At 37.8% G+C, this 22,052-nt stretch overlaps 1 protein-coding gene across 4 annotated transcripts in view; it reads left to right on the top strand.

The window, feature by feature from the left end:
- Positions 1-4,992: 4,992 nt before the first annotated feature.
- Positions 4,993-22,052, top strand: part of FMR1 (fragile X messenger ribonucleoprotein 1) — a 33,163-nt gene continuing 16,103 nt past the window's right edge. For 3 of the 4 annotated variants that reach the window (XM_054214078.1, XM_054214076.1, XM_054214079.1), the window contains exons 1-7: positions 4,994-5,214; positions 13,512-13,564; positions 14,620-14,713; positions 15,725-15,796; positions 16,078-16,226; positions 17,344-17,437; positions 17,522-17,638. In XM_054214078.1, coding sequence (XP_054070053.1) covers positions 5,164-5,214; positions 13,512-13,564; positions 14,620-14,713; positions 15,725-15,796; positions 16,078-16,226; positions 17,344-17,437; positions 17,522-17,638 — 630 coding nt within the window. In that variant the 5' untranslated portion in view covers positions 4,994-5,163. Of the gene's footprint in view, positions 5,215-13,511; positions 13,565-14,619; positions 14,714-15,724; positions 15,797-16,077; positions 16,227-17,343; positions 17,438-17,521; positions 17,639-22,052 lie in introns of all 4 variants that reach the window. The other variant, XM_054214077.1, reaches the window with a different exon arrangement.

Here is a 22,052-nt window from a genome sequence, read left to right as displayed (position 1 = left end):
GTTGAATGACAACAACAGTTTTTGGATGACCAAACTGAGCTAGAGCTTGATAGTTAGCAGACAGTATTTTAAAAATACATATTTTTAGAAGACTGTATTTTTGTAAGTTATATAGTTTAATAACCTTCTGAAGTTTAGATTCCAGTGTTTACTTCTTTGGCTCTTCTCTGTGAAACTGTGAAGCTTCTGTACTGCAGGCGCAAAGTAGACTTAAGTCCCTCAGGCCTCCTTCCATATTCAGGTCAGGAAGATACAGTATACTGTAGAAACTGAAAACCACGAGTGAAAACATATATCTGCACTAAAGTATAATCTGTGGCAAAATGAACCGTGGATGCCTACCTATTCTGAACTTACTATACAGAAAACTATACATCCAGAGGAGGAGAAGGTGGAGTAATGACTTATAAAGGGAACAGAGAAACAGTCAAGTTAATCAAAGGTCATCTTAAGTAATTATGATAGAAAATCAATAGAGGTTAGTTGGCTGTTCTCACTAATATATTTTTACAAGATCAAAGTAGATTACCCACCAGTCTAATACACGTAATGAAGGATTTTTGGTTTTAATCATTTTACAATATTTGGGTTTGTCTTTTTGTAATAGTTATACTTTCATTGCCTCTCCATGTGAACATTACCTTTTAGAATATTTTATTGGGACTCCCAGATAAAGTTCACATGAATGAACAGGGACAGCATAATGTGATTCCTTGTACGCACACAGTAACACTTGCAAATCTTCCCTGGTTTAGTTCAGCTTCTCTTCCCAAGTTCTGGAAATAGCTGCTGGTCTACACCCTGATTCGGATATACGTCATTTCTGGGTATCGCTTTAGTCAAGGACAAGCTAATAAAACTGCAATACTTTGGTTATACTCAACCTTCAGCTATTATTGATTAATCATAAAGCAACCTTGTCTAAGAAGTTTTTCATCTTTATATCTCTATTGATTGTAACTGCTTCTTCCCATTGCTGATCTGGTTATTATAACATCACCATTTCAGTTAGATCACTGAAAGGCACTTTATTGAGACTACATTGTAAACAAACAAGAAAAGAGCATCTGACCACCTTTAAACTAGTGTGATAGTCTCTTGCCCTCTGAATCTTTTGGCTACAGCTATAAACCGACAAGACAACAGTCTGAACTGTTCAGTGTAACTGAAATAACTCAAAATCCTATGCATCTCAGACGAACGCAAAGTCTTTTTTTTATCAGTATCAAATACAGTGTCATAAATAAGATACATATATTGCGACTACCAGGCTTAGATGGAAATACAGAGTCTAAATATCCCCTGCGTGGCATACTGAAAACCATAACTTAGCGGAAAAGAAGTCATCCAGGAGAGGCTCCTGTCTGAAGTGATGCACAAGGAAAACCAGCAGATAAAAATTTGAACAGTTGAATTAAACTCTCCGTGAACCTCAGCAAGACTAAGCTGAAGCCCAAAATGGATGTGTAAATAAGAACTGTATAAAATTCCATTAAGAGACTTTGGCAGTTAATCGGATTACCATCTTTTAAACAGAATGTTTCATGAGTAACTCTTCTTTGTAGTCCCTAACCAAGCCTTAAGGTAAATAGCACAAGGTGGGAAAAATACTCAGTTGTTCCTGTCACTCTTATCCCAGTGTCTATACGAAGGGTCTCTCACAAATCAATTAATGAGCAATTCATGATGCTGGGAAAGTCTCCGATTGTTTGATTGTTGCTATTGTTCTGAAACGCTGGTGTTGATGGCTACATTTTAAATGCCTAACTCCTCCAATGTACTGAATCAAAGCCAGCATTTTGTGGTGAAGATCAATAGACAAAGAACTGTAACACCTAAAACACACATCCAAGGGATTATTAGCTAAACTGGTACCAATGCTCAAGGATCCAGGATTCTGATATGCCCTGCGGAGTGCCATTTACCATAGCTTTCTGTCCTTCAGCTTTCCTAAGGAAGACAAGATGGGAGGAGACCTTTTTCTTATATCCTCTACAAACATTTAAGAAAGCATTTGAGTAAATCTGCTAGTGAATAAAAGTCAAAGTTGTTTGTCTTTTAAATTATTTTGAAGATGAAAAGAGGTATTCCAAATGCAGAGTGCCTGAAATACCTTCCAGTTAGCAGATCAGCCTGCAAACACCAAATAATGTAGATCTGAGTAAGAAACAGATGCACTGAGCATCCATAGGACTAAACCCAAGACTCAGAACAGGTGAGTTGAGATTGTTGGGGAATATGAAAGAATTCAGGGGGAGTTGAGGGGTGGGGAATTGTGGTTGAATTATAATCCCACAGCCACTGCATAGTGTAACCGAACACTGGGATTATATATAAATGAAGCCTAACATTTGAATGAAGCAATATTTTACCTTTAATATTAAAAGACTTTAATGCAATTTCTGCGATGTATTTTTATAGTGTCATTGCATTCGAAATATAGATATATTTAAAATTATCTAGGTCTACATAAGAACTAGTTACTTAATTAGTGAATACATTTCAGAATGGATAGACAGTTCAGTCTGAAGATAGTTCAAAGTAAAATAGAAAAAACAATATGTAATTTGGAAAATAAGAGGAAAGGTTATGAGTCAATCAGCAGAAAAACTAGAGTGCACTCTAGAAATATATAAATTCTCTCATTAAGTAGGCAAGGATTAGAACATTCACTAGTCGGGACAAAATAAAAAGTGTTGAATTTAAGCAATGGCAAGGAAAAATTAAGTTAAGCATTAGGGAAGATTATACAGTACAGCAGCTTTTAGCTTTGGGGAAGTGGTGAAATCATCACTGGAACTGAGAGGTAAATTACACACCTTTATATTCTGTCTGCTCAGACATAATCTGGCTGCGTGACAGTAGCCTGTCTTATTAACAAGTGAATAATAAACAATGAATAAAAAAAAAAACAACCCAACCCTTCATCTAACTTTGTGTTAGAGCTGGCCACCATCTCTCCTGGCAGACTGTTGACATTTTGAGTTGAACCATTTGTATGGTTTCTAGTTTTTAAAAACGTATTTCTAACATGAACAAATCACAAGAGAGGTCTATTTTACCTAGATTTCTTTATGGAGACTTTGTAGGATATAATCTCTGGTATGTTTTTATTCACACACAACTCTTGTGTCATTGCTCCTCGTCTTTAAATTTTTCCTCTTTCAGTGCTCTTGGACCCTCTGCCACCCCCAAGCAAGTCAGTCCTGTGACTGCCTGTTTGAGGAGCACAGCAGGCTGTTTAACTGAATCACTAAATTGAATTGACCCTTCACCGTACTCAAGAATTTGCTGAAAAGAGTATCCAAATATGATGAAAAGAGAATCAAACACCTTCCCTTCAAGGTACATTGCATAGCAATCATACTATCAAATTTTACTTCAACGCTGTGAATGCGTACCATAAACACCACAATAAACAGGTGAACAGACAGTATACAGGGATTGCTACAGGCAACTCTCAGTGCCCCGCGTTAAAAAAATAAACAGAGAGGAAAAGTTTTGGTGGCTAACAAGAAATACCATGCACCCTTTCACAGCTTAAATGGTAAATGCTGTATACTGCAAAACACTTAATTTGCAAGGTTTGAAACACAATAATGTTTAAAAAAAAAAAAAAAGGAAAGATAAAATCATAGTTGAAGAGTTTGAAAATTCATCCGTAGATGCAGAATTTCAACCCATGACCTATGTAAGGAGAGCATCACACACTCAGAGAAATCACAGTCATGGTAATGCATTATAACTGTGATTTTTGAGGGTAACAGAACTATTTTATTTCTTCTCTTATTCTTTGTAGTTAGTAGCAAAAAAAAACCCACATGGGAAGATCATGTTAATGTTTGTGCAGGTCAAACGAAAGGCTGAACAAGCAGCTTTTGTGCCAGCATTACTTTCAGTTGCAAATGCTCCATCAGGCACACAACAGCTTTTAAAATATTCACCACCAGGTTCTATGGTGAACTGTATGCAGCGTTACACTTTGCTGACAGAAAAATTGAGTTGAAATGTCCGTGAGTATTTAAACTCAGCTAAAACAACAGTATGTGTTACACGGTGGACTTGTTAGTTTGCTGAATGAAGCTTAACTGTCCCATGTTAGAGGGAACAGCACCTCAACCTTCCAGGCCGACAGGTCTGTTCATGCTAAAGCGTTTAGGTCTCTGGCATAACAACAGCCAGGCCGCTCGCGAGTGCACAGCTCGGTAAAACCTGCCACAACAATTCACGTTTTATCCTTCACTCTTGACCGTAACAGTGGTGGTGGGGGCAGAGCCCACTACCATAATTGGGCCCGCTCCCCCCCGCGGCGGCAGCCATCTCTGGCAGCGTCCCCGCAGGCCCGGGCCTCCCCCTCCCGCCCCTCCCCATCCCCGAAGACCCCGCGATGGCTCGGCCTCATCACTCCCGCCACCCCTCCCGGGGCCCCTGCGACATCACGGCTCCCGACAGCCGTGACCAGCCCTGTTTGACCCCCTCCCCTCAGCCCGGTGAGGCCGCCAGAAGGCCATGGAAACCCCCCCGAACCCCCCGAGCAGACCGCGCGCCCCGAGCTCCGCCCCCCCCGCGCAGGTCACACCGCGCGGCGCGCAATCTGATTGGGCAGCGGGGCAGTCAGTCAAGGCGCGCGCCGGAGGAAGCGGGGAGGAGGTGAGGCGGGACCTCGGTCTCAACTGCCGGGTTCCGTTGCCCGGCTGCGGCCTCGCGCACGCGCGCGCGCACCCCGGCCGTTAGGCGGAGGTGCGAGCGAGCGAGCGGCGCGCGTGCCGGCCGCGGCCCGTCACGTGACCGCGGGCTTAGCGTTTACATTCGAAACGGGCGCGCGCCCCCCCCCCCACCCCGCTTCTTGTTCCGCGCGCGCGCCGCCCGGCGGTGACCGTTTCGCTTTCATTTCCGGGAGGGCCGAGCGCGCGGAGCGAAGCCTCACGCGCAGCGCCCCCCCCCCACGCGCCGCGTCCCGCCCCTCCGCCCCCGGCGCCGCCCCACCCCCGCGGGCTCGGCCTGAACCGAGATCCCCCTTCCCCTCCCCCGCCCCGGCACACACACACAGACACACACACCCTCCTCCGCCACCGCCGCTTCCCCCGCCTGCGCCGAGAGAGAGAAAGGGAAGGGAGGAGGCGCCGGGCCTGGGTCTCCCGCACCGAGCCGCCGCCGCACAACATGGAGGAGCTGGTGGTGGAGGTGCGGGGCTCCAACGGGGCCTTCTACAAGGTACCGGGTGCTGGCGGCTGGGTCGGGCTGGGCCTCAGGGGAGGGAGTGGGGTCTGGGACGGGAGGAGGAGGAGGCGGCGGCGGTGGCGGCTCCTCCTCCCCGCGCTGAGGGAAAGCGGAGGCCCCGGGGCAGGAAGGAGAGGAGGAGGAGGGAGAACGGGGCAGGGTGGGAAGCCTCGGCGGGTCCCCCTCGGTGTATGGGGAGAGGGAGCCGGGCCCGCGGGGTAAGGGGAGCCGCTCCGGGGCTGAATGGACTGCAGGCCTGTGGAGGAGGGCGAGAGGGAAGACGAGAGAGGGCCCCGGCGCCCGAGGAGGCCTTGGGCCTTCCCCCTATTGTGGGAAGGGGAGGCCCTCGGCGTGCGGGAGGCGGCGGGGAGAGCCCCGGGCCGCCGTCTCCGGGCGCTGAGGCGAGGATCAGGACTGGGGATGGGGCATTAATTGCTAAATCCTCAGCTTTTGTCGCTACTTAAGGAAAGTCTTTCTCGCTCTCTAGGTTTCCAGGAGAGCTGCACTGCTAGTGCACGGCGTTCAAGGCGGGGGAGGAGGAGGGGGGGAGCTCGTTAAATACACGGTCATGATAAAATGCTGTCGTGGATTCCTGCTCTTAGTGCCATGGCAGGAGACACTGCCTGCTGATATTAAGGAGAGCATTGCTTGACCAAATATATATATGCTGAGTTGCTAAATACGTTTAATTATCAAATGTACGTCTTACTGAAACTACTTAATGGCATTCCATGTTTGTTTCTAAGCCCTTGTGCTGGTGCTGAATAAAGCCATCACTGAGCCTTGAACGTATATGCGGAGTACTTAATATTTTTATTAGTACTGTGTAGTATTGCTTTGGCTTTACGTGAGTTAGGCAGTATTAATCAGCATATTAATAGGGTGTAATTTGTGGGTTTACTCTATTCCCAGAAAAATAAAATTTGGACACAGTGGGTTTGGGCCTACTATCATTGATGTGTTATCAGCATACCGGAAACAGGATGGATCAGTTTCTGCAAGTCTACCATCATTTAAATGTTCCTAGTACTTTAAAAATTGGGCCTAGTTATTGTGCGACATCCAATATTTATGTTAGCAATGAAGGAACAGGTAGAATTTCACACTCTGATGGTAGTGTGGTAGGGCAGGTTGATATCCAAATGATACAGTTCCAACAGCTCTGAGTGTTTCTAAGAAAAAAAGACCTCTTAAAAGCTTATTTTTAAAATACATGTGGTAGTATCTTATTCTGAAAATAATACCTTTTTTTAAAAAAAGTATGTATGAAACAAGTCTGTAAATATGGTAAGTAAGCATCCTGTGGGTTTGTAGTGTTGCAGCCAAAGTCCTAGATCTTTATATTGCTTCCTGGAATTAAATTATTTGGCACTTCCAAAAATCAGTTTTACATTTTTTAAAGATACATTATTCCCTCAGAAAGAAACAGAAGGCATAAACATTTTGCATAAGAGAACTTTTAAAGAGGTTTTCATTAAATTATATGAGAGTATTTACACAATCATGCAAAACAGATGATGATAAAAATGACATTGTGCGTTCTTTAGTGACAAATATTATCAAGAAATCTGGGAGAATCGAAAGCTTCTGTAACTTTTTTTTTTCAATTTTGACGTGATGTCCTGTTCCTCTTCTGTCCATAACATAACGACATTGGTGGTTGTAGTTTAGGTGAAAATTTCATTTGAGCATATGTTCATGGGAGCTCATTCATGAAGCATGATTTAGTCTACCTGAGTTACAGCACAGACATTGCCTCCAAGTTGCATATTATTTTTGCCTTTTAAGTTTTAGAAATTTAACGTAGAAAATTTTTTCTCTTCTTAATCTCTTATCAAGAGGACTTGGTTAAATTTTCTAAGGGAACAAATAGGGCACACAGATTATTGGTCTTCACTTGTATTACCTGTCTAGATGGAGCATCACACTTAAGATAAATGCAACAACTTCTTTTAACTAAAAAAAAACCACAACCCCCATGCAATAATGTTCACTAAATCAGCAATTTTCCTCTACCCTGAATTACTTGAATTGTAGGTACCATTTTTTATTTAATCGTGAAGTCTGAGTATCACTCAGTTATTAAGTAATTTATCTAAATGTTTCCTTGTGAGTTTTATGCCCGTTTTGCAGATGGGGAATTTGCTTATAAAATGAATTGGTTGACCCAGCATAACAAGAAGTGTGTGATGATGTCAAGTGCAGATTTAATTGCAAGATGATTTTATTTTTTTCATTTAAAAAGTTTCTTTAAGCAGCCTCCTGAGAGATATTTTACAACAGTAACACTGCAAACAAATCAAAAGCAAAACAATTCTTTTATTCAATCTCACGGTTTACTGATAACTTGTGATCATTTCTTTGGCTTTGAATTGTTCTGAAGATCTTCATCAGAATATGTAAATGTTTTGGAAAAATACACCTGTATCTTGATATTAAGACATAGAGGAGAGGAATATGAGGCTGCTAGAGCATGAAGGCACTAAGTGGCACAAGTAGGCGCCTTATTGCCACTTCAGGTTTTCATAGACTCCTTGTAGCAGTCTTTGAACACCTTATGTGTTCAACTATGTGTGAAACTAAGTCCTGAAGCACTTAGTTTCATTTCTGAGTGTACCCAGCAGCATCTTGATCTTGACAGTACAAAACTGGTGCCTAATTGTCACCTAAGCCCTACTGAGAGTAACAAACCAGTCTTTTCTCTGCTTGTATTACCTATGGGAGACTTGATCCAGAACGCATTCTGAGATACATCTGGAGGGATCATGTTCCGCACAAAACATGGGAGGTGGTTTGAGGAGGCATTCATACTCAAATGGAAGATTTGAATTAAAATTTCATACTGGTCAGGTGCACTACGTTTCACAGAGTGCTGGAGTGCGTTGATGTGATCGCTGTAGTGGAGGCTAGTTCTGTCTGAATGAAATTAAAATACCACTTGGTGAATGCTTCATACTTTCATGAATTTTTTTCTCCTTGGTTAAGATGAATTATTCCATGGAAAGTGCAGTGCAGTCAATGAGCATGATTCAGGGATAATTGACAACCTAGTACGTAGAAGATGCTTAGTCATGACTTGGTATGTTGCTGGGCCCAGAATCCTTGGAAAGAAAATATTAGATTCACTGATTTATTTTAAGAAGACTGGTCCAACAAACCACCAGGACTGTGAATTCTAAGAGGAGGGAACTGCCTTTTTGCAGCTCACAGCTAAGTAACTAAATCTTGAAGATGTATGCTATTAGGGCATATCTTTTCATGTCCTTTCATGTATAGGTGTAGTAAACTGGGTTTTGAAGTTCTTATCTCATTCTCGGAGGACTACTAGACAGTCCTTTGTCTAATTTTTCTGGGACTAGCTTTACGTATTATTTCCTTCTAAAAGAGGATGTGCTGGATGCCTTTTCAGCATGGGATTGATTTTTCTTTTCTAGTTGGGGGAGTGATTCTGTCTTGTATCATCTGCTAAAGATGGAAAGCATCCTGTTTACAAGGCAGATAGTTTTGGAATGATGTTTGCTGTTAACATCTATATGTTGCCTGTAACCTATTTTTGCCACTTCTTGCTCTAAAGCCTTGTTAAAAATCTTCCACTTTTTATCCCAGTACTTTCAGCACTTTGCCATTGTTTCCTTGGCTTTATAGATATTTCACATTTTTTTGTTGAAGCTACAATTGACAAAATCATGCGTCTCTTTTTAGTTCTTTATTATTTCAGGTCTCATTATTAACAACTGTTTCTTTGGCCTCCTATTGCATTCTGTATCAAATTTTTTTTTCTTTCAGTGTCCCATACAGACATACCCTCAGCAGATATCTCCAATCTCTTTGTCTAATTTGTTCACAAGCCTGTATACTCAGTCCTTCAGAGGATGATAGCCCATACCCTTTTCCCTTGTTCGCTTACCATTTCTGTGACTTCTTCTTTCCCTATTCTGTTTCTTTGTATGGCCTGCATTTCTCAGACTTGATTAGTCACGTGAGTTCCCTTTTGACTTTCTCCTTCCAACAGGTATGAAATGTTACAGAACTGTTAGGCAGACAGTAGATGCACATTTGTATCAACATAGCATTTTTTTTAATCTTAAAAAGCGTATTTTCCCTACTTTAACTCTTTACAGTTAATTATCCTCATTTATTAAAATGGTTGATAATGCCAACTTCTGATGATGTGAGCAGACTTTTAAAAAAAACAACAAAACTTCATGGCAGCTAGAGCCTCTGTTTGTTCCTTTGAAGTGTCTGTCATACCATTTAGCACAAAAATAACAAATACATTGATGTTTCAAATAATTCTTATTTTGTATCAAATAATTTGTAAGATTTAGACCATATCTTCAGCATATCACCCTTCTTAGAATGTGAATGGTCATGAGTTTGAGAAATGCCATGACATGTCAATGTTGGATTGTAAACTTTTACTTAATTATGTCTGAAACATGGAGAGAAATGTTAATGGTTTATGTGACTGAAAGTCAAATTTGGTGTAGAAAACTTACAGTTGATTTTTTTTTTTCCCCATATTAGGGAAGAATAATTAACCTTAGCTGTTGTAAAATGTGCTTCTGTTCACAGAAGTGAAAGTAAACCTTTTTCACCAATTCTGGTTTCTTTTCATGTACTCTTATTTGGTATCACTGCTATTAGTGATATCCCAGATACTGTACTCTTTCACTGTCCTCTTCCCTCATTTCCATCTAGTTTCACTATATTTTTAATGCTTTTCATTTATGTGTTCACATTCATAGTAGCCAATGTTCTGTCCCTTCTTGGGTGTGCATTTCAAACTCATGTATATGCACCTTTATGTTTGAATTTCCATGCCTGACTTACAGTCTTTATTTGAAAAAAGACTGATGAATGCTTATTGTACTTTCGTGATACTTTGTGTGAAATCAGTACCTCTTCTCTGCCTTTGCTCACATCTGGGGCTGACTTGTCTTGTATCTGTGAACTTGGCTTTTGATGTTAAAGGTCTTGTTTCTCTTTAGCGTTGTATATAATTTTACACGTATCTCAGAATAAAGAAAACCAATCAATTCTGATAAGCTTTAACTTTGGTTTTCCAAAGGTGTTAATGGTTAAGTATTAATTATTTTTAGGGAAACTTAGAAATGTTTCAAAACATTTCTATTTGTACTTAGAAGTGTACAAATATATAGTGCTGTAGCATCCAAATACATTTTACTTAGTACATATATGTTTAAATATTTATATCAGAGGGAAATTGTCATAATGCTATGATACAGACTATGAAAAACTGGTGTGATAAGTAGATTTGATATTTTTCTGTGTCACAAGAAACTCAAGAACAAGGAAAACCACCTTCTTATGGGTAGCTGGGATTAAACAACCAAATATATTAATATATTTTTGTCTGGTTAATTGTTTGGGTTTTTTTTAAGCATAAATCTCACATGGAGGTAGGCAGAAGTGTACATATTGCATATTTGAAAACAGAGGTTTGGCAAGGCATCATTCACTTTGTAATTAATTAAAAATTCATTACAATGAATTTTTGTAATGTTGCAAGGCTGGAAATTAAAAGGCAAACTGTTATGACATCAACTTTTTTGACCATGCTGGAGTGAAAACTATGTATTCCATATGTTTCTGTGGTTGAGTCTTCTGAAATTGGTATAAACTAAAGACATTCTCAATTTTATAATTTTCAATAGCAATGTCTGTATTCATGCTACCTGTGTATGGTCAACAGTTATCCTCAGTGTTCCTGATTCAGGTTCCTGGTTTGTGACCAAAGCAATGTTGAAGACCTGTTTAAGGAGAGCTTAAACAGGAGAGCATATTCTAATACTCTAGAATGATGTAGGTGACTAGGGTTCTACTCAAGATGACTTGGATGTTATAAGCTATCAGATCTGAATATGAGATGTAGTCTTGCTCTTTACTGCTCTGCTTGGGTATTTTTCTGTCATTTCCTGTAATTTTACAGAGTGCTGTTTAGAGCATATTTTGGTGTTTTCATCACTAGAGAGATGAGTTCTCCAAAAGTGAGAACTCTCATAGCAGGAGAAGTGATTTTCTGCTGTTTTATGAATTTAAGAAAATAAAATATCAACAAATCCTTTCTGAGGGCATTGACTTGTGTTACTCTTACCTGTTTTCCCCAAGGCTATTAAGTGTTCTTGGTGTCATTTCTGCTGGATTTGCTTTATAAAATCTCTGCTGTTGCATACTCAAGTGTTACTAATAATACTAAGTCCTATCCTTTTCCAGTCTGTGATGTGTAGGAGTCATACCAAATACTTGGTAGGGATTACAGTATTTTTCAGGTATTAAAGGCACCCATTTCTCCTATGCCTATAAGAATAGGTGCTTCAGAGCTGCACGTGACAAACATTGGAAGAAATGTGGGTGGAGCCTTTAAAGGTGATGCATGTAATGTTGTGGAATGAGTCAGGACTACCATAGTATTTGTCGAATACATACCCAGTTCTGGAATTTTCTTTGAGAAGAAACAGCAATAAGAAACATCAAATCAATGTTCAGCATCCATAATGATCAACAGGGAGTTCTGTTGCCTCTTTATGTAAATAGCACTTCTGTACTACTGTCAACATGATACTGAGATGTGGTCTTAAATCTGTTTTGTATCATGTCATTAAAATGTATCAGCTATGCTTGTAATCCCGTTGGAAGGAAAATCTTGGAATTCTGAGATATGCAATTATGTAAATACTATTAGAGACTCTTTTAAATCTCCTTTGGTTGCCAGCAATAATAAACTTTTTCTGGTAACCTTATTCTTATAGTATTGAGAGGTGAGCAAAGTATAAAACCATATTTTGCTATTGTCATTGTGGCTTTGCTTTGACTTCTATTCAAGGTGGCATTAGTTATTTTCAGATTATTAACTAGCATTGCACTTCTTTCTTGCACGGAATGTCTCTGAGTAATGACACTTGCGCGCATCTACTGCTTAATTTTAATATAACCGATTTTTGGAGCTATGTATCAATCATCAGATATTGCTGTTCTTTGATACTGAGGTACCACTGCAACTCATGAAATAATTTGGAATACTTTGTAAAGGAAAAATATCAGAAGAATTTTTTTAAACCATTTAGATTCCATATGAGAAAGAAACTCTTACCTTCTCATAAGAGATATGAGATGTTCTTGTCTTGGAAACTTAAAATGCAAGGAGAATGAAAAGTTCCACAGTTCATTAATTAATTCTTCTTCAGAAGCGGTAGTTCCTGCTGAATTATTTTCAATTTACTGCAAATTTTTTGATCTACTAAGACGGATCTCAATTGGTAGAACAAACTCTTACATTCAGTCTTGCTCATGGGCTTTTAGGTATGTACCTTGCAAGGATATACTATATATGGATAAATGTTAGTGGAATGCTCAGCACTTCACCAATGTTCATCTGTTTCAGAAGTTCTTAGAGATGTTTTTGAAAGAAAGAAACAAAAAAAAACCAAAACCCCAGTGTTTTCATCCCTGGTTTCCCTGTAACCTCCATCCATTATTTGAGGCTATGAAAAATATTTTCATTGGTAAATCCTGAAGTTCTTTGAGTATTGATCTTGCTGTTCTGTAGATGGGGGAGAATGTTTGGGCTTTAAGTTGAAAATTGATGAAAGGTCAGTCAGTTGAGTAGCATAAGGCAGGAAAAGCCATCTCAGTGCGGAATCTTAGTTCTGTATCTGCTTGGTTGTTGCGTGGGAAACTTAGCAGAACTGCTCTCCATCCCCCAGAAGAAAACTGAAGGAAGACTGCAGGGCATTTATCTTAAGTTTGTGCGCTACATAAATTAAGTGTGATGAAGTGAATAAGAGAAAAACTGCTGAAATGGATATAGATGAGTTTTGCTAGTGCGATAGTCAAACTTAGCTTGAGGTAAAAGAGAAGAGACAAGATTTATATCTTTTTTTAAGGTGTATTGACGTGATTTCATTTCTATACCTGTCAAAATACACAATATGTGATTCTAAAATCAAGCAATTCAAACTTTATTTATAAAATGATCTTCTGATTTGTTAATAACCTCTCCCATTACTTATAAAAAGTAGGAAGAGTCCATGTATAGCTCGGGCATTCTGTCTGTATCAGTATGCTAGCAGTCATGAACCCAAGGAGGTTATCGGCTTTCAGTATGCATTTTATATAAGTCTGTTGCAAAATTAAAAAGGCTGACTTGAAAGTATACTTAAATTTTGTGTTTCATCAATATCCGTGAAAGGAAGGTGTTGTACGGGCTTAAAATTATTTTTTAAAATATCCATAAGCAGTCCATAATCATACCTTTTTTTCCTACTCAGGCATTTGTAAAGGATGTGCATGAAGATTCTATAACAGTTGCGTTTGAAAACAAGTAAGTTTATTGCTGATGTTACAAATGACAGAGTATCAACCTTGCATTTGATTAACCTAAATATAACTTAAAAGATGCTACTCTATATTATTAGATATTTTTAAGCTTGCTGCTAGCATGTTTTACAATTGTTTGATATTTACTCTGTTGTGACATTTCTGTATAAACACTTTTAATTGTTTAAATATTTTTAAGTACAAAACTGTAGTAATATGGGTTTTGTTGGGAAGATAAACATGTTGTTACTGAATTTATGTGATGACAGCCCATTTTTGAATAAGACAGCAGTGGTACCATGACTGCTTCTTTCTCAGGTGAATGGCTTATTTTAGATTTAGCAGGTTACATTATTACAAAATTTGTTTTATAGATAAGTGATAAATACCAGTTTTCTAAGCTAGAAATGAAACGATGTTTGTTTCCCATCATTTAAGGGCATAAAAAGTGAAACTTCCATTATGCCATTTAATTTACGTTCCATTTCTTTCCGGAAAGAAATAACACTGCTGTATGCTTTTTCCTGTGAATCTTTGTTATGGCATCATTTGTTGTATTTTGGAAATTGTTTTCTAGTTTCTTTAAAAATAATCTCTTCTTGTCATGCTCATTTCATCCAGTCTCTGTTAAAGAAACTGAAAATTAAAACTGTATGTAGACTGAATCCTGATCAAGTTTTCATAATGAATAGCAGAACCAAAGAAAAAGAAGAAACAGGCTTATTTTGAAGCAAGTGTCTGAACATGTTATGAAACATTTTATAACCTCTGTTTTTAGTGTTGGAGTTAAAACATACAACTGTAGGTAGAGTTAAAACCTCTGCTGGAAGATTTCAAAACAGCACAGGTAGTATCAGGGATTCATTTAAGATGCCTGATGGCCATCTGGGTGTGTTTCTTATTACAGATACATTGGATCACATTACCTTTAATACATATATGCACAAAAAAGCTTCACAAAACTTAAAAATGTAAAATTAATGGATTGAAAAAGTTTCTGACTTCTATTTACAAAGAAGATGAATATGTTTAGGCCATTCATTGTGTTTTTATTTGTAGCTGGCAACCAGAGAGACAAATACCATTCCACGATGTGAGGTTTCCACCACCCGCAGGCTATAATAAAGATATAAACGAAAGTGATGAAGTAGAGGTATGTATGCTCCATTAACAACATTTTGTTTTGAGAAGTGTGAGAACTCAGGGTGAAAAATGTCAGCCAAGCCAGTGGAAGGAACCTTTTTTGGTTCCAGGTACTATATAAAATGCAATGTCAAGCATGTCATCGAAAAGCTATTTTGACAGTTGTAAACCATACAGCTATTTTGGAATTCCATGTTCCATGACCTCCATGCTGATTTACCAACATCGTCAGTGTTTCTTTGATTATAGATCAGTTCTTTATCAGAACTGAATTAATCTAGAAATAGATACTGGACTGTAGTTATTCAGCTGTAAGTTAATAATGTCTATATTACCAAAACTTGAAGATGAATGATATAATTTGCATTAATGTGTGCGTACATAAAATATGGAAAATATATATGCATCTGTAAATTCTTATGTATATGTATAGAGGCTGGCTTTAATATAGCACATTCCTAAAACTTCCTTATTTTATAAAATTGATTTGTATAATTACTTTTTAAAAAGAGACCTTTATTTTGCTTCTGTGCTATTTAAGTTTATTTTGATTTGAAAGATAAGAAAACAGCAAAACTTCTTTGGTGTGGATGTGGCTGATATCAGATATGTGCTAAAGAAGTGTAGATATGTGTACTCTCCTTTCCACCCACCACCTGGTAGGACCCCATCGACTTACACGCAATTAGAAATATTGTTGACTAAGTATTAACAGATGTAGAAGGCTGAATTGTCTCTCTTTTGACTGTATGCAAGACTGAACAGCTAATGCCAGTAGATTGGGTACAATTTTATATATCTGTATGGTCTTACATACATAATTTTGTCCTACCTGTATTTGCAGTAGACGTTTCGGCAGTTACATGCTTGCTATGTAATGCTTAGATTAGACGCTTGATGTACCAATGTATTTTGCTGGATTTTGTTCTTACAGCAGAGTTCCTGATCCTATTAGTTACTGTTAGCTTTTGTGATGTCTTTTAAGAATGCTACAGCTATGTAACATATGTATTTTGTTTAGGTTTATTCCAGGGCAAATGAAAAAGAACCCTGCTGTTGGTGGTTGGCTAAAGTGAGAATGATAAAGGGTGAGGTAGGAATATGCATATATACATATATATTTTTTAAATATTTATTTATACTTTATTTTTCTTATGGTTTTTTTTTTATATTGATGTGGACATTGTTTTTAACCTGTCCCTCTTCATTTTCCAAGAATTCCTTGATTAGGGCTGTTGCAATTACTGTTAACCTCAATCTGAAAAGTTCAAATGTGACTTGAACAGTTAATAAAAGTGCCTTTCACTTAATAGTGTAATGCTCACTCTTGTCCTAAAATGTGTGGCTTGGATGATTTTATTATTTTTATATCAGTTCTACGTAATAGAATATGCAGCCTGTGATGCTACATACAACGAAATTGTCACAATTGAGCGTTTGAGATCTGTGAACCCCAATAAACCCGCAACAAAAGATACGTTTCATAAAATCAAACTGGCAGTTCCAGAAGATTTAAGGCAAATGTAAGTACAAGTGTTGCTTTATATCTTGTTTCAAAATGTGGGTGACTTCTTGAGCCTGACACAAGGAATAAAGATGCTTCTTCTACTCTGATTTTTAAAATTTTCATGTAAGAATGTAGAAAATCCAGATGTGGACATGCTCATACTTAAGAAATAGAAAAAACTATTTTTGAAACGCAGTTTAGTCCCGGAGGAGAAAATACTTTCTTCAGGGTTTTAAGGTTTGTGTGCAGTATACATTTAAGATTTTTATTCTTACAGCTGTTCAGTTATGTGCAGAAATTAATCTGAATCCATTCTTTGTCAATTTTATTGATCATTTTCTAGGGGTCACTCCTTCATTGGTAGGGTATCTGGCAATCTATGCAAGTTGGTATTTAATGACAAAAGAAAACTGTGCCTTACATTGAAGGGCATAAGGTTTTTTGATGATGGCTGTGGGAATATTTGTGCGATAATCAAGCCTCCCATAATATGATACAGAAACAGCTATTTTTCACCTAGAACACGGACATGTCATTCTCATGTAAATATAGCGCTCAAACTCAGATGAATACTGACTCCCCTTTTCTAGCTTCAGATTACTTTCTGCTTTTTTGAGGTGCATGTTGTTGCCCTGGTGTGGAATAAATTATAAATTCAGGTTAAACTAAGAATTTCTGAAGTTAGTGTTAAAGTACACAAGTTCACCAAGTAGGAAGCGGACAGAAGAAGCCCGGAGAAGCAAAATACAGTGTGAGATGAGTATAAGTTATTAGAATGTTGCAGTGGTTTCAGTGAAGTCGCACATCATACTGATTCATGGTGTGTTTGAAAGTTGAACTTGCTGATTGTAACAATGATAGCTTTTTAATGTACTTTTGCTTAACTGGTTTGCCATTTCGTAAATGTAGATACAGAAAATTTCTGAAATATTTCTAATCCTACTTATGTGAAAACAAATGAAAGAAAAATGAGTATAATAAAGGATGATAATAGAATAAAATAACACCTGTATTAAAAGGGAGGAGTTGGATGTATTTATTTAGATTCTTTGTATTAAGAAATTAATCTTTTTGGTTGTGAACCATAAATGCAGCAGTTATTATTTTTGACTTTGTAGTGTTTGTATTCCTAGGTGTGCCAAAGAATCTGCACATAAGGACTTCAAAAAAGCAGTTGGAGCTTTTTCTGTAACATATGATTCTGAAAACCACCAGCTTATTATTTTGGTAAGTACAAATGTCTAACCATACCATTGGCAGTGGCTTGTTTCAAAAGTTCATCTGTAAACCACTGTGTTTTCTTATTAATAGTCAATCAATGATGTAACAACAAAGCGGGCAAACATGCTGATTGATATGCACTTTCGAAGTCTTCGTACCAAGTTATCCCTGATACTGAGAAATGAAGAAGCTAGCAAACAGCTGGAGGTATGTTGTTTGTTTTCCCTGAGTAAAAAATACTTTTGCATTTCTTAACTGGTAGGACTTGCATTGGGGCAAAAGTAATTATTATGTACTGATACTATTCTGGTGTTGAGGCAGATGGAGATGTAACCCAATAAAGTTAGTTTGTGGTTAAAGGGCCTGTTCTTGCAAAAACTCAATTTTATCCAATCCCATTTTATTCAGCAGGATTTTGTGTGGGATTAAATACAAATATATATATATACGCACACATTCTTTTATAGTTTGAAGCATAAAATAACTTGCCATTGTTGCACAAATAGTGCCACATATTCGATAGCTTTGAATTACTGTTTTTAAAAATAGACGGGAGTTAATATGGCATGATGCTGAGATGGACTAGAATTGGATCTTGCAAAAAAACACAGTGAAAATGAGAGATGGAAGGGGTCAGACTGATGTTGGTAGGATGTACGAAGGGATGGGTTTGTAGATAAAATACTAGGAAATCATCTTAAAGCAGATAGAGCTTCTGATATTCTTGTGACTGGAGAGTGGGTGTTGACTGGCAAGAAGCTTGACTCATCCTTGTCCATGGGAAAAAGAAGAGAGAGTAGCCTAGGTAATAAGGGGATCTTTAGACAGTGGAATTAACATTTCTTCATGGTTTTTCTCCTATCTACAAATCAGAGAAAATAGCAACACTTCTGAAAACTTCTGTTTAGATGTCAGGAACTAGAAGTACCACTCGAATGATTGTAATTCAGTTTTACATAGGTGTGTACCAGCTCTGTTACTTTAGAGCCAGTTTCATACCACTACCCCAAGGGTTACATAGATTTGGTTTTGGCTTGAAGTGGGCTGTGGTGTTAGTAGTTCAGGCCTCTCGTATCCAGTAGGTGTACTCACTGTCACAAGAAGTTCATCTATTCTCTTTTTAGTCTTTTGATTTCTATATTTCAGAGCTGTAACCCAAGTTTGTTTGGGTCTTGATTTTTCCCAAGACCAAGAAAGGACAGGTTTCTTCTCATTGGTGTTCCTTCTTGAGCACCCCACTGTAGCTTTTCAGTAATCCATTCTTCTCTGTCTTCCTCCAGAACTGACAATTGTGTGGGCAGTTTACCTCTTGAAGTGCAAAGTATTATTTTGGAGGTGGGAAAAACAACAGCCTCTTTAGAGCTAATTCTCTTTACATGCCCCCACAAATGCATGTAGCAGCAGCTGTTGTCATTGATTCCTTTGCCAATCTAAGTCTTGTATTCTTGCTGTCATTGTAAGGCTGAACCTTTTTGCTGCTGGGAAGGACTTAAGAATTGGTTCTCACGAGAAAACTGTTACTGGGCTTTAGTTTCTACCTGACCAGTACTGAAGTGAAGGTTTTGAGATAAATATATATGGTTATAATTTGCTTGACAAAAGTTGGCTCTTATTTTTCATGTTGGCATTTGTGTTTCCTGTACTTACAATACATATAAAATCAAGTTCAACCAAATGTGAAAAGAAAAGCTTCAGTTAGCAATAATGAGTATGATTTTTAGTTTTATTGTTGAGACGCTGACATACAAACAGACTGCACATGTCCATCTGCAGAAGAAATATTTAGTGAACACTTCGGGCTCTACTACATTATTATTAATAGTTCATTTTTTCCATCAAATAAACTCTTTTTTGTGTCTTACTTTCTGAACTCTAAATATCTGCCACTTTTTTCTTCTACATGTTTTACCTTTATTGCTTTCTGAGCCATAATTAGGAGAGCAGCTTCTTTTTTGTTGCTGTGCTTTTCTTTCCATTTGTTATATCTTGTGCCTTCTTTTCTGCATATTAGCTTCTTGACTTGCATGGCTCTACTTCTCAAATGTGGCTTTTAGAGCATCAATAAAATAACCAATTTTTTTTTGTTTGTGTTCTCTTTCCCAGTAGATGTGGCTTAGTTATTATTTTGACATACTAAAAAGCCTGAATTTACAAGTGTGTTTTTGCATTCTGGTTTGTATTTTATTCTAAGTGCAATTCAGTCATGGCCTCTTACGTAGGTATTAATACATTATTTGCATAGTTGTTTCTTACTCATTTATTGAAGGGAAGTAGCATACGGAATTCCCTATGTTTAAATAAAATACATCTTGTAATACATAATTTACATAAAAGCCAATGATATTTTAGTATGAGAAATGGCTGTCATAGCCAAGGTCCCTAGTGATGATGTAGCTTCATGTTTCCTGCATAGCATAGATGGCTGTGTTAACAGCCATTGATCATTGACTTGATCATGCTGTTCTCTACTCTCATGTGGCAGTCTATAACAATGCCAACTAGTAAATCAGCATTTGGATTATCTGTTAGAATGTAAATCTATGAGTATTTAAAAGAATGTTTGCTTCCTGAGTTGTCTGTAATCTAGTTAATAAAGTACTTGATAGAGCTCCCTGAGTATATGAAGTATTTAATGACACTTGGACGCTTACCCCACTATCTACAGCCAATTCTCTGTGACAGTGATTTAGCACAGGATATTTATCAACAGCTTTAGGCAGGAGTGGGTCAGATAGATAACAGTAGCAGTTTAGCTGGGATGAAGTAGGGCTTACAATGGACACTTTCTTGATGTTTTCTCAACCTCTGTAGGGTCTCATGTTGCTGAGGTTAAACTGCTAATTTAAAATGTGCTTGTATATGTCTTCACAGTAGTTACAGCTTTGATTGCAATGCAGAAACACGTATAGGGTTATATATCTTGGCTCTGAAAAGATAATATATAGCTTTATCTTTTTTTTTCCTTGCAAATACTCTTTCCATTTCACTTCATAGATTATCACAGTTGGAAATTCTCTGTCTTCCCTTAATGTATTAAACTATTGTTGCTTTCCTGTGTTCTGTTATGCTCAGACTCTTGTGGATAGCATCCACATTTTTATGTACGAATTTTACCTACTATGGTAAATTACTTTTTTACACATTCTGTGTCTGCTCTTCTATGTGGATTTAAGTACTATAACTTCCTTTAAATGTACGACAACTTCATTGTCATTAAACAATATATATTTTGTTCTGTATGTTTATACCTTACTGATTTCTCTCCGTATGTTTCTTTTAGTTCTCAGGGTGACCAAACTTAGTGATATTCCTGTTTCATATATAGCACAAGCATCCTATAAGAAAACTATCTGTTTTTTGAAAGTATGAAGAGGCTGTGTAGGAGAAACTTACCAGTCATTGTTTTAGTCTTTTTAAATGTGTGTTTGAAAAAAAGCAGCTAGTTATCTTTAACAGTTTCCCCACTTGCTTGACAGGTTGTGGACTGCATGCAATTCAGTATTTCCCAGGTGTTTGTCCTTGCACTCACGAGGCCTGTTCACGCTAATAATCTGAGCCACCTGGGATTGACAGGCTGTTCATACTAATACAGGATTGTATGGTTGTTGACAAAGTCTAGGTTTTCTGCATGTTTGAGTATTTTCAGCACCATCGAACTCCACAGTGTACTACAAGATACTTCTCAAAATCTTCCTTCTGTTCCCAGCTCTCTTCTGCGTGCTTGTTGTGTGGTGGAAGCTTTATACAACTAAGAAAATACTGAAATTGTATTTTACGTATGGGCATGTGTGTGTATACTTGTGCATCAAATCAGAGCTCGCTAACGTAGTACTCTTGGAAGCTCAGGACTGCTTTAGGAAATTTACTTTGGTCATTGGGGTTATAGTTTGTTTGGGGTTTTTGTCCCTGTTCTGTGTATTTTTTGCAAGTTTTATGCAGGTTTTCAGTGCTACTTTTTCAGTTACTTTGAAAATCCTCTTCCAGATCCAAAAGTTGGTTAGGGTTTTTTTGTTTTTCTTTTTATTCTTGGTATTTTATTTCATATAGAATATCCTCATTAAGATTCTGTAAGCCATTTTGTATTGTTTGGTTGCACCATAGAAGTTGCATGCGAAGGTGATGAGTTGCAAAACAGTCACCAGGTGTTCAATTTGAGAGTAACTGCGCCTTAAACATGTGATTGAAAGTTGTTTTAATAGTATAGTCTTTAGTCATTGTTATTTCTATGTAACTTTTGTGTCCGGTGCTTGAGTTGGTGCTGTTTCCCACTACCTGTTGATTGGGTGCAGTTTTTTTCTCGGAGATCCATAGGGTTTGCTTTAATAATCAACACAGCTCATATTTTACTAACCTACATGAATGCCATCTTACTTAGTAACGCTTGATATTCTGTGGTAATCCAAAATATAGAGATGTCAGCACAGCTAGAGGCTAGCCTAAATATGCTAATATTTAACAGGTGATAATTAGGACTTCTGAAGAAGACTTCTCATTGTTTTTGAAGTGAAAATAAGTGCATTAAAAGGATTGATTAAAATAAAAAGTAGGCTAAGTACTCAGTTAAAGAATTGGCTCTAAATTTATGTTGATTTCTATCTCTGGTGTACTAAAAATCAAAGTA

The sequence above is a fragment of the Rissa tridactyla genome, chromosome 9 (assembly GCF_028500815.1).
Source record: "Rissa tridactyla isolate bRisTri1 chromosome 9, bRisTri1.patW.cur.20221130, whole genome shotgun sequence".
NCBI classification, from domain to species: Eukaryota; Metazoa; Chordata; class Aves; order Charadriiformes; family Laridae; genus Rissa; species Rissa tridactyla.
This window is presented reverse-complemented; position numbering and strand designations above follow the sequence as displayed.